Source organism: Peromyscus leucopus, chromosome 8b (genome assembly GCF_004664715.2).
Source record: "Peromyscus leucopus breed LL Stock chromosome 8b, UCI_PerLeu_2.1, whole genome shotgun sequence".
NCBI classification, from domain to species: domain Eukaryota; kingdom Metazoa; phylum Chordata; class Mammalia; order Rodentia; family Cricetidae; genus Peromyscus; species Peromyscus leucopus.
This window is the reverse complement of record NC_051086.1, coordinates 51,818,941-51,830,004: the sequence shown is the minus strand read 5'-3', so window position 1 is coordinate 51,830,004 and position 11,064 is coordinate 51,818,941. Positions and strand designations below refer to the sequence as shown.

Here is an 11,064-nt window from a genome sequence, read left to right as displayed (position 1 = left end):
ACACATCACAGCAAGTGTGCGCGCCCTTCCACACAAATAGTGTAAAAAAATCACTAGGGAAATCTTTGAAGATGATTACAAGATAAAGTCCTTTAGGATGGTCCTAATCCCACTGATATAAAAAAAGGGACACTTGGGGGGCTGGAGAGATGGCTCAGAGGTTAAGAGCACTGACAGCTCTTCCAGAAGTCCTGAGTTCAATTCCCAGCAACCACATGGTGGCTCACAACCACCTGTAATGAGATCTGGTGCCCTCTTCTGGTGCGTAGACATGCATGCAACAGAACACTGCATACATAATAAATCTTAAAAAAAAAAAAAAAAAAAAAAAAAAAAAAAAAAAAAAAAGGGACACTTGTAGGGACGAATGGGAGCTGGAGAGGTGACACAGTAGTTAAGAGCGTTAGATGCTCTTGGAGAGGACCAGGGTTCAGCACCCACATGGCAGCTCACAACCATCTGTAAGCTCCAGTTCCAGGGGGTCCAGTGCCCTCTTCTCCTTGGGCACCAGGCACTCACTGTGCACATATTACATATAGACCAAACACTCATATCGTAAGTCTTAAAAGATTAGGCCGGGCGGTGGTGGCACAGGCCTTTAATCCCAGCACTCGGGAGGCAGAGGCAGGAGGATCTCTGTGAGTTCGAGTCCAGCCTGGACTACCAAGTGAGTTTCAGGAAAGGCACAAAGCTACACAGAGAAACCCTGTCTCGGGGAAAAAAAAAAATTAGAATGAACAACTATAGAATGCTTCACGAATGTATGTGTCATCCTTGCACAGGGACCACACTGGTCTCTTCTGGATCATTCCAACTGTAGTATGTGTGCTCTCTCTCAGTCTTTTGAAACTTTCAAGTAATTGGAATCCATGTGATCCTCACGCCTCCTGGATGCCAGGTGTTCACCACCATGCCTGGCACGACAGCACATTTTTTTTGAAAACCAAAACATGAGGATAAAATATATTCCTAGCTGAGCACAGCCTATGGTGCGCCAGTGGGTGATCTCAATCCTGACACTGAGATACGATAACATGGCGAAGGCTGTTAGGAGAATCCACTTCCCCTCTGCACTGCCAGCATGAAGCCAAGGAAAGAGATGCCTGCAACTGCAAACCTCCTGGGAAAGAAAGCGGTGCTGCGGCCCACCGCGCCCCTCGCCCACCAGCACAGGTGGTGGCTGGGTCACCAGGGCGGTGAAGCAGCCAGGAGGTAGATGGTCAGCCCGAGGGAGGGGATGGAACAGTCTCAGTAAGCCGGGCCTCCTACACCCTGCTAGATTATTACAAAGGACAATGTCTTGGAAGGAGACTGGAATGTGACCTACTGGCCCGGGACAGAACTAGACTTTGGACCCTAAAACAAGCAGGGAAATGATGTCCTTTCCTATCTAAAAATAATGCAGCTTCCCTTCATACGCAATAGCCTTGGCTCATCCAAAAGGTAACAGCAGGGGCTGGAGAGATTGCTCAGCAGTTAAGAGTTCATGCTGCCTCACATCCACAACCATCTTCAACTTCAGTTCTAGAGGATCTGATAACCTCCTTTGGCCTCCACGGGCACCAGGCATGTATGGTGCACACACACACACACACACACACACACACACACACACACACACATACACATACAGACCAAACATCCCTACACAGAAAATGAATCTTTTAAAAAGTAATGGTAAAGGCCCGGTGGTGGTGGTGGTGGTGGTGGTGGTGGTGGTGGTGGTGGTGGTGGTGGTGGTGGTGGTGGTGGTGGGTGCACACCTTTAATCCCAGCACTTGGGAGGTAGAAGTCTCCAGCTTTTCATAGAAGGTAAGATCTGCCACTGTTGGTGGGTAAAGTCCCTTCATATGTGTGAACTTACTTCTCTTTGAGGTAGGCTGTTATTGCCCCCCAAGAGGAGGGACCCAGCATGAAGGACAATCAGAATAGTTTCTAGTGGGCCCTGGAATATCTGGAAGACAGATATGGAGAATAAAAGGCTGTAAATCCGTCTTTCTCCCCTGTGCACATCTCTGCACAATCATTTATTATTTTATTTTGATACAGGGTTTCTGTGTGTGGCCCTGGCTGTCCTGAAATTCACTCTGTAGACCAGGCTGGCCTTGAACTCAGATATCTGTCTGCCTCTGCCTCCCGAGTGCTGGGATTAAAGGCCTGTGCCAGCATACTTGGCTTGCAGGATCATTTATTCATCTAGCTCTCCAAAAACCTTCCATGAGCTACTTTCTTCTAGGCCTTGAGAATGCAGCAGTACAGAGATTCTTTGCCTGGATCACAGTCAACCTGACTCTGAATTGTGACCCACACTAGGTTTTACTCTGCTCTTCTCTGCTGGAGCAGTGACCTCATGCCAACTCTTGTTTTGCTCCAGAGACCTGTTGTTTCCATGATGATCAATCACTTCCTGGAATGCACTGACCTGTGCCAAGAATACAACATGATTTTGTTCTTGAGGTGTACATGAGAGGCAGACTCAAGCCAAGATCCAGTCAGTTCTGACCTACGTTTAAATATTTCAAGCAGACCACACAATTCTTCCTGCAGATCACTATGAGAATACACAGTTTGAGTTAAAGGTTGGGAGCTACTGAACATGGGTGCTGGGGACTGAACTCAGGTCCTCTGCAAGAGCAGTGTATATATGTATATGTGCTCGTAACTGCTGAGCCAACTCCCCAGCCTCCAATGACAGGGTTTCTCTGTGTAGCTTTGCACCTTTCCTGGATCTCGCTCTGTAGCCCAGGCTGGCCTTGAACTCACAGAGATCCGCCTGCCTCTGCCTCCCAAGTGCTGGGATTAAAGGCGTGCGCCACCACTGCCCGGCCAATGTGTTTTTTTGTGTTTCTAAGTTTTTATTTTTATACATGAGTATTTTGCCTGCATGCATATAAGTGCACTATGTGCCCACAGAGGCCAGAGGATGGCATCAGGACCCTTAGAAACTGGAGTTCAGACAGTTGTGAGCTGTCAAGTGATGCTGGGAACTGAAGCTGGGTCCTCTGCAAAGAAATGTTCCTAAGTGCTGAGCCATCTCTCTAGTCCCCATGCCCAACTTTTTACAAGTGTTGGGGACCTGAAGTCGGGTCCAAATGCTTATGGTGCAAGCACTTTACTTACAACTGAGCCCCAGCCCCAGGGCTTAAGTATGTTTTCTTAAGGTGGTTTTTCTCTTTTTGATATAGAATTTCTCTATGCAACACCTCTGGCTGTCCTGGGACTCACTCTGTAGACCAGGCTGGCCTTGAACTCAGATATCTGTCTGCCTCTACCTCCCGAGTGCTGGGATTAAATGGTGTGCACCACCATTGCCCAGTCCTCAGTATGTTTTCTTATATCCTGGTAAGTCAGCTTTTCTGAGTGATCTGTGCTGGTGGGGTAGGCGCCCAAAGAACTGGATCTCAAGCCACTCCCCCCTCCTCCCCATTTTTGGCTTTGACTATGTCTTGGAATGTCATTCCACAGAGCTTCCAAGTCAGCCACCTTCCTGAAGCACTAAGACTCCAGCTTGCCACCACCTCTCCTTCACTGAAGGGCCTGCAGCACTTCCAGAAGCCCTCAGTTTTACATTCTCTCAGCTGGCTGAGATGTCAACAGCCTACAGGTTGAAGCTGAGGACTCTCTCCACCTGCACCCCCTCATGGCTCCGGTGCTGAGTACAAAGGTGTTCAAGTCATGATCAAAGGGCATAGCTTACAAGAATCTGGTAATGATGCAGCGCACCCACGTCTACACTTGAGAATTCCCTTCCTGACTTCACTGCTCACTAGGTAGGGTGAAGCTACTGGAGCTTGTTTTCTTACAAAAATGTAAACACAACAAGGCATGGTAGATCTCTGAGTTCGAGGCCAGCCTGAGTAGTGAGTACCAAGACGGCCAGAGCCACATAGTGAGACCCTTTCAAAGTGGGGAAATGCTAGCATTCCTCACAACCAGGTTTTGATAAAGCATTTAACGCAGCATCCTGCAAAGAAACCCAACTTATTCCTGAGGTTTAGGTATGGTCTCAACTGCACTCTGGAGCCTGTTTTTCCAGAGTGGGTTTGGGCTATCTCCTTGTGCTAACCCATCTGTCCCAGGGTTCTAGGCTACCAGCTTTATTTACTTTTGGTTTTTCAAGACAGGGTTTCTCTGCTGTCCTCAAATTCAAGAGACCTGCCTACCACTGCCTCCCCAGTGCTGGGATTAAAGGTGTGGGCAACTATGCCTGGTCAAGGCTGCCAGCTTTCAAATGCAGGTGAAGTAGGACTTGGGAGTTGGACATGCAGACATCTCACGGCTGGACCCTGCCCACCTCTGCTGCAGCCATGGACTCTTAGCAGTATACTCCATGTCCCAGTCACTATTCCTCAACATGCCCAACACACTCTCCAGACCCAGCTCAAGAACTGTGACTTGGGAGCAGGAGGACTTATCTTGCTAGTATGACCCAGGCTGGCCTCAAAATCCTTTTGCCTCCAGCTCAGCTGGGATTTCTGATGTACCCCACTGTTTGCTAGACGTTTTCATATGGCAACCCACAGGTTAGCTGGGCCACCCAACAGCACTGAAGCGGGAAAAAGGATCAAATCCTCACTGTAGTGAGGTCCCAGCAGCCACTGTCTGAAGCTAGACTTTCTATCCAGGGACACAACTGCACCGAGTGTTTTTCCAAGCCAGGAGGTTTACTGGTTAGAGCCAGCTGCTCCTCCAGAGGAAGTTCCCTTCTGGGCACTCACTATTTGGCTAAAGAGGATCTGATGCCCTCTTCTGACCACCGGGGCATGTGGTGCACATACATGCACAGACAAGAGCCACAAGGGTAAATCTTGTTTTTTAACACCCCCCCCCCAGTGAATTTTAAGTAGTTTAGGCCTGTGAGAGGTGGTATCCACCCCCAAGCCTGACCACCACACACGCACCATGAAGTGTGTCCCTACCCCAAAGTAAAATGTACTTTATTCAGACACCAGCCCACTGGTAGTGTTCTCAACTGGCCATCCCTGTAAACCTGCTTAATAAGCCCCTCAGGATACAACCCACCCCAAGATGCTGAGGCCTACTAACAAATACAAAGGCAAAACACCCTCACGTTGCAATGTTTGGGGTCAAGCCATCTGAGGGTAGCTGTCCTTTCCAGATCCAAAGACTGACAGCAGAATAAGTCACAGGCAACAAGGCGCCTCTCAAAACACCACACAGACCAGGACTATTGAAGCAGTCTTTAATGAAAAATGTGGAGGTCACACCCCTACTCCTGCATCTTCTCAATCGTTTCTTCCTTGTATTTGCCCTTCTCCTTTCCAACTTGCCGAGACTTGGCTTTCCTTTCCAGGATCTTTTTGCGGTCTTTGTCCAGCTTTAGCCTGGTGATAACCACCTGCAGGAAAAGAAACCACCCTAAGCTTTAAGCAATTACCTAGGCCCACCTAGAGGCCCCATCCCATTTCCATTCCAATTAGGTGGTGGATGCCTTTTGAAAATTCTGCAAGTGATCAGTTTTGGAACCTCTGTTCAGGGCTGGAACCACTAGCCTCTATCTCCAGTCCAGACTGGAGTGAGAAAAGCCAAAAAGACCCACTGTATCAACACCGCACCAAGGACAAAAGACAGAATGGCCACTGTCTGTAACCCTGAAAACCAAGTCAGTAGGAGGCAACAAATAGGATTGGAGTCTGCTTCAAACAAGAATGTTCTTGCTGATAAAAGATACCTCCCCAAGAGGTGATGTGCTGGGCTGGAGAGATGATCAATAGACCCATGTGCATATATGCAGTAAATGGACATACACAGAGCAAAAACACACATGTAAGAAACTAAAAAGGTGATGGGGTCCCGACAGTGCAGCGCACTATGTGGTGGGGAAGGGAAAAGAAACCGCGGCACAACTTTAATACTGACACGAAGGTCTTAATTACATCTTCGCACCTAAGCCCTAACACTCAGTATTAGGTGGTCACTGTGTTCATTACCTAGACATTAAAGATCCCAATCACAAATCTGGGATAGATGACACGAAGTCTAGGACAAGTATCTATTATGGGATGCTCTATTTTGGCTGAGACACAACCAGTTTGCGGGATTACAACCTCAGCTCTAGGTTGCTGCCCAACACCGGTGGCTAACCCACCCCGTAAGGGTGTCAGAAAGTGGCTACTGCTCACTCAGCTCCACTGGACGCGCACCATCAATCAGGCTGAAGCTCTACTCATCCCATTTCTCAGACTTCAAGGACACTGATTCTGCTGGTCTCAGTAACCCCAAAGTTCAGAACTACAGCATTGCTTTACGACACATTCTAGCACACCCAGCACAGGGCCACCCCAGGGAGCCCCATAAATAAGCACACCAAGTGCTGCGGTTTCCTCTCAAAACACCCACCTTGCTGGGGTGGATGCCCACGTGGACGGTGGTGCCATTAGCCTTTTCTCGCTGCACTCGTTCAATGTAGATGACGTATTTCTTCCTGTACACTTGGACCACTTTGCCAATCTGCTGGCCTTTGTAGTGTCCTCGGACAACCTGAATGCAAGTTAAAAAATACGTGATAAAGAGCAAGAGTTTCATGGTGTAACCAGAGCATCTGAGCCCATCTGCTCACCCCCCCCTTTTGAGATGGGGTTTCTCTATGTAACAGCCCCAGCTGTCCTGGAACTCGCTCTGTAGACCAGGCTGTCCTCGAACTCACAGAGATCCGCCTGCCTTTGCATCCCAAGTGCTGGGATTAAAGGAGTGCACCACCACACCTGGCTAAACCTTTAACAGATCCACATATTTTCCTTTTTGGGAGTGGGGGGTGTTATTAGGGCTCAAGTCCAGGAATTGCACATACTAGGTAAACACTATTAACTAGATCTCCTACCCTAACCCCCTTTGGTCTGGAAAGATTGAAAACACACCAGGGCAGGCTGTTGAAAGTTAAGAGTCCACTCTGGCTTTTTTGCACAAGTAGTCCAGACTGTTTCCAAGGTCTACTGGCAAGTCTGATAACAAGGCAGAGGCCCATGGCTGTTTGCAGCCCATACTGATCATGTCTGGGAAACTGTGTCATTTTATTTGAATGGGCATCAACCCCTGAAGAGTACTAGCTGCAAATGACACCTACAGAAATTTTCACACAAACAACTCTCCAATTTACCGGAGAACGGAAACCCCTCACATAGATTAAGACATTAGCTGCCAGAACAGTTACAGTAAGAGTTGAGGTGGGGACCAAAAAGCAACTCTTCCAAACCTAAATGCAGACACGATTAAACGAAAGATAGGGAATCGTTCTTGTGGCCTTGTATTTGCTCACTGAAGAGACAGTGGACGAATTGTTGGGATTTTTTTTTCTCCGATCAATAATTGGAAAGTTCTACTAAAACTCACTAACCAAGGATTCATACCTGAACTTCATCGTCCTTTCGAATGGGCATAGACCGAACATTGTACTTCTGCCTCAGCTCTTTGGAAAGAGGGGAAGACATGATCTTCCTCCGAATGTGAGAAGGTGCATTGAAATGCCGTTTGCGGTTCTTGCTTCGGTCCGAAGTCACAAAGGGATTGAACTTCATTTTGGCTAAAACAACAACAACAACAATAACAACAAAAAACCCAGAGACCCGTTAATGCCTCAAGTCTCAACTGGTTCCCCAAGCAGCAGCAATTCCACTTCCAACACAGAAAACGTCCACTGGAAGATGTCACGTTCGGTTACTCCATCATACCTCGCCATCGCCGAATCTCGGCTTTACAAGGGTTTTTTTTTCCCCCTTTCAGCGCGGACACTGCCATTAGGGGCACAGGTGTCTCAAACCTCAGGCGTCTCGTGGGGGTCGAGCTTTAAAAACCTCTTCGTTAGGGCAAAGCACGCCGACCACTTAACTTTGCAGACAGCTCAAGTTTTTAAGAGGGGTCGGCCTTTTCCCTGCCCGTGTGCGGACCCGAGTGTGAGCGCATTTCGCCCGCCCAAAGCGAACCAACACCGGGGCTCCCCCACTCGAGCCTGGGAACCAGGGCCGATCGCGCACCCGCAAACCCTTCCAGGCGGCGAGCGGACTAACAAGCGGCTGGCTCGAGACTACTAACTAACCAACTAACCAACTCCGTCTCCACCGGGCCCGGCGGCCTTCGGGCCACGGGTCTGCTCCCCGCCCCTCTCCAGCCCCGCGGTCCCCGGCGAGGACACAGGCGGCGCTCATCCCGCATGGCTCCCTGGCTGACGTCGGGCCAGCAAGGCCGTCTCGGGGCCCCGGGACGGAGAGCCTCGCTGCCTAAGCGCGGATGGCGGCGGATGACCCGCGGCACCGCGCCAAACACTCACCGGCGACGACGCAGCGATGGCCGCAGGAGGAAAGAGGTCTCTCCCCGACTTCCGGCTCCGTAAGTGGACGGGAGATGTCGCGAGAGTCTCGGGACGAGAAGGGAGAGGAGGTCGAGCGAGAAGAGGAAACTAGGAATGGAAGGTCAGCGCCCCCTAGCGGCTCGGAGGGGAACTGCGCGGGGTCCCCGGTGTCATCTTTTGGAGGTGTGGGTGCTCGGCTGAGTCCCTGGAGAAGGAAGTGCCCGGGGCTCGGAGAGGGCTGCTTAGGGTTCGTAGGCCGGGAAGATGGAGAAGATAGCTGACCTGGGCGACCCCAACCTTACACTCCTGGGCGCCGGGCGTCCCCCTAACTGGGAAAGCGCAAGTCCTAGTTAAGCCGCCAAGGGGCTCTGGGACCTTGGCCAGACGGTTCCCTAGGTGTCTTGACACTCACCCTCCCAAAGGCGTGGGCTTGTCCAAGGAGTTAGTCCTTATAATTAGCTCCAGCCCTCTTTCCGCATATCTAGGTAGGTTCTGACTGCTCTGGGTCTTTCTCCGAGATTGCGATCGTCCCCCGCCTGGATGGTCAGAACTACAGCTTGGCTCGCTTATGATGCCAAGGTGCTGGTTCAGATCACGCTTAAGGAAACAGACCCGGGGAGGGCTGTCAGTGCAGACTAGTGTACTCCTTAAAACTGCAACTACAAAACACTTCCGCCTGCTCTCAGTTCCAGATCGGGTGGAGGCAGGGCAAGGGGGTCCGCTTCCTTGCAGATGGATTCTGAGGCATCGGTTTCTGTTGAATGAATAATATGGGTGTCATACTGACAGGAGGTACACATTTCATAAGACACAGGGAGCTTACTGAACGCTAGGCACACTCTTCTATGCCCTTTACATTACTAACGTCTTTATGCTGATGCGGGTGTATTGTGCTCAGTGTACAGATTAGGTAACTGAGCCACAGAGCCAGGAGAGGAAGAGCCTATGATTTACAGCAGAACCGGTAGGCTGACTCCCCAGGCAACCCTGGAAACTATATGGCTTCTTTTGTAGGAACCTCCTGTCAAGTTGAAGAACCACACCTTTGAGGGTTCAAAGTAGAGTCATGTATTTTCATGATTTTAAAATAGTTGTGCTATCAAATATTCTGTAAAGGAAGGAGCCCCAATTTTATATGTAATTGAAAATTTGAAAACTGGGCGGTGGTGGTGGTGCACACCTTTAATCCCAGCACTTGGGAGGCAGAGGCAGGTGGGTCTCTGAGTTTGAGGCCACCTGGCCTACAAAGTGAATTCCAGGATGGTCAGGGCTACACAGAGAAACCTTGTCTCAAAAACAAAACAAAATAGAACAAAACAAAAGAAAGAAAAGGAAAAAAACTGAACAAAACCAGCAATTCTAGTCAACAAACGCTGATGGCGTGCCCTTCATGGGCCAGCCTTGAGCCACGGAGTGACAAGATAATTCCAGATTTGTTCTTGCAGGAAGTCATGATCCAAGAGGTAGATAGACATGGGAAGCAGCAAGTTCAGGATCACAGGAAACTGGAGCCAGCTGCCCTTAGCTCTGGGGTCAGGCAGACTTCCTGGGTGAGGCCAGCCCTGACTGAGTTTTTTTTTTTTTTTCTTGGAGACAGGGTTTCTCTGTGTAGCTCTGCACCTTTCCTGTAACTCACTTGGTAGCCCAGGCTGGCCTCGAACTCACGGAGATCCCTGACTGAGTTTTGAAGAATGCTAAAATTAGCTCCATGAGGCAGTGGGATAGCTTGAGGGAAAGGATGAGGCAAGGAGGTGAGAAGCAGATGGCATATAGATTTTTTTTATTTTTTATTTTATTTATTTATTTATTTTTTTGCAGGAACTAGGTTCTGTGGCTAAAGAAAGAGGCATTTAGAGAGAAGCCCGGAGTTCTGGGGTCTTAGGGAATGCCCTCAGCTCCTGCCCTTCCTCCTTTTCAGACTCACTAGCTTGCTTTCAGGAAGAGCTGGGTGGTGCAGGCCTTTAATCCCAGCACTCAGGAGGCAGAGACAGGCGGATCTCTGTGATCCGCACAGAGATGCAAATTGCCAGGAGCCCAGTTATAGTCTTATAGTCTGCTTATCACAGCCAGTGCCTGTTGGTGTCCTGGTTCCACCTTCTGTCTTCTCATCCTCCTTCCTGGACCAAAATGATCCTTTACATTGATGCTCTAGGATCTAGCAGGTCTTTGTAAAGCTGAGATGCATTGAAGCAGGGATTTTTATCCAGATTTCACACCTCAATTGAACTCTTCGTGTTTTTCTAGGCACCAAGGCACCATATTCATTCTGCAGGTATGCATTACACAAATTTTCTTTTTTATGTAGCTCTTATCTTTTATGTAGCGCTCACTATTTACTAAATTCTGTGCCCAGTTCTGTAAGCTCTAGCCTCCCCTGAAGGAGCACTTTGCCCAGGAGGAGACACAAGGCATCAAAGAGACATAATACAATGGTCCCAGGAAGAAGATGGGATGCAGTGTGTGTAGGAAATACAGCAACAGTCAGTTCACCTGAGGTAGGGTGCAGGAAAGTCTCTGGGGGTCACCTTTTCATTGTTTCTGGAGAGTTAAGCCGGGGGAGTAAGTTCTGTGGTCTATCTATTTATCTGTCAAATTTTATCTTCCTATGCCTTAAGCAGCTACCTTTCCCAAGATAGTTGCTGAAGTGATACAATTTTAGGAAAATAAAGGAAAAGGAAAAAAAAGGGGAATCAAATCAAACACACTGAAACCAGGATGGGGAGTGGCGGCATCAGCAGTGGTGGCGCACGCCTTTAATC

The 11,064-nt window shown here is 49.1% G+C and overlaps 1 protein-coding gene, 1 long non-coding RNA gene and 1 pseudogene across 3 annotated transcripts; 1 reads left to right on the top strand and 2 right to left on the bottom strand.

The window, feature by feature from the left end:
- Nucleotides 1-737: 737 nt before the first annotated feature.
- On the bottom strand, nucleotides 738-850 carry LOC114693261 (annotated as a pseudogene).
- A 4,336-nt stretch (nucleotides 851-5,186) lies between these two features.
- Rpl26 (ribosomal protein L26) lies at nucleotides 5,187-8,374 on the bottom strand. Of its 2 annotated transcripts, none has more exons than XM_028869409.2 (4): nucleotides 8,285-8,374; nucleotides 7,368-7,540; nucleotides 6,361-6,501; nucleotides 5,187-5,359 (listed from the first exon to the last, which is right to left on the bottom strand). In XM_028869409.2, exons 2-4 carry the CDS (start codon nucleotides 7,533-7,535, stop codon nucleotides 5,231-5,233), a joined length of 438 nt encoding a protein of 145 aa, XP_028725242.1. In that variant the 5' UTR covers nucleotides 7,536-7,540; nucleotides 8,285-8,374; the 3' UTR covers nucleotides 5,187-5,230. The 2 variants fall into 2 exon arrangements, with proteins under 2 accessions (XP_028725242.1, XP_037056794.1); XM_037200899.1 differs by lacking the exon at nucleotides 8,285-8,374 and adding an exon at nucleotides 8,062-8,081.
- On the top strand, nucleotides 8,372-10,995 carry LOC119086936. The gene is made up of 3 exons (XR_005090345.1): nucleotides 8,372-8,426; nucleotides 10,550-10,577; nucleotides 10,659-10,995. It is a non-coding gene; the product is annotated as an uncharacterized LOC119086936 (long non-coding RNA).
- The last annotated feature ends 69 nt before the right edge of the window (nucleotides 10,996-11,064 follow it).

What these genes read in the sequence shown, in the direction of transcription:
- Rpl26 (XM_028869409.2), bottom strand. Translation starts at nt 7,535, where the DNA reads ATGAAGTTCAATCCCTTTGTGACTTCGGACCGAAGCAAGAACCGCAAA. An exon ending in GAAAGGACGATGAAGTTCAG is followed by an intron (nt 6,502 to 7,367) that starts GTATGAATCCTT and finishes ACTTGCATTCAG; the next exon opens with GTTGTCCGAGGACACTACAA. An exon ending in TGGGCATCCACCCCAGCAAG is followed by an intron (nt 5,360 to 6,360) that starts GTGGGTGTTTTG and finishes CTTTTCCTGCAG; the next exon opens with GTGGTTATCACCAGGCTAAA.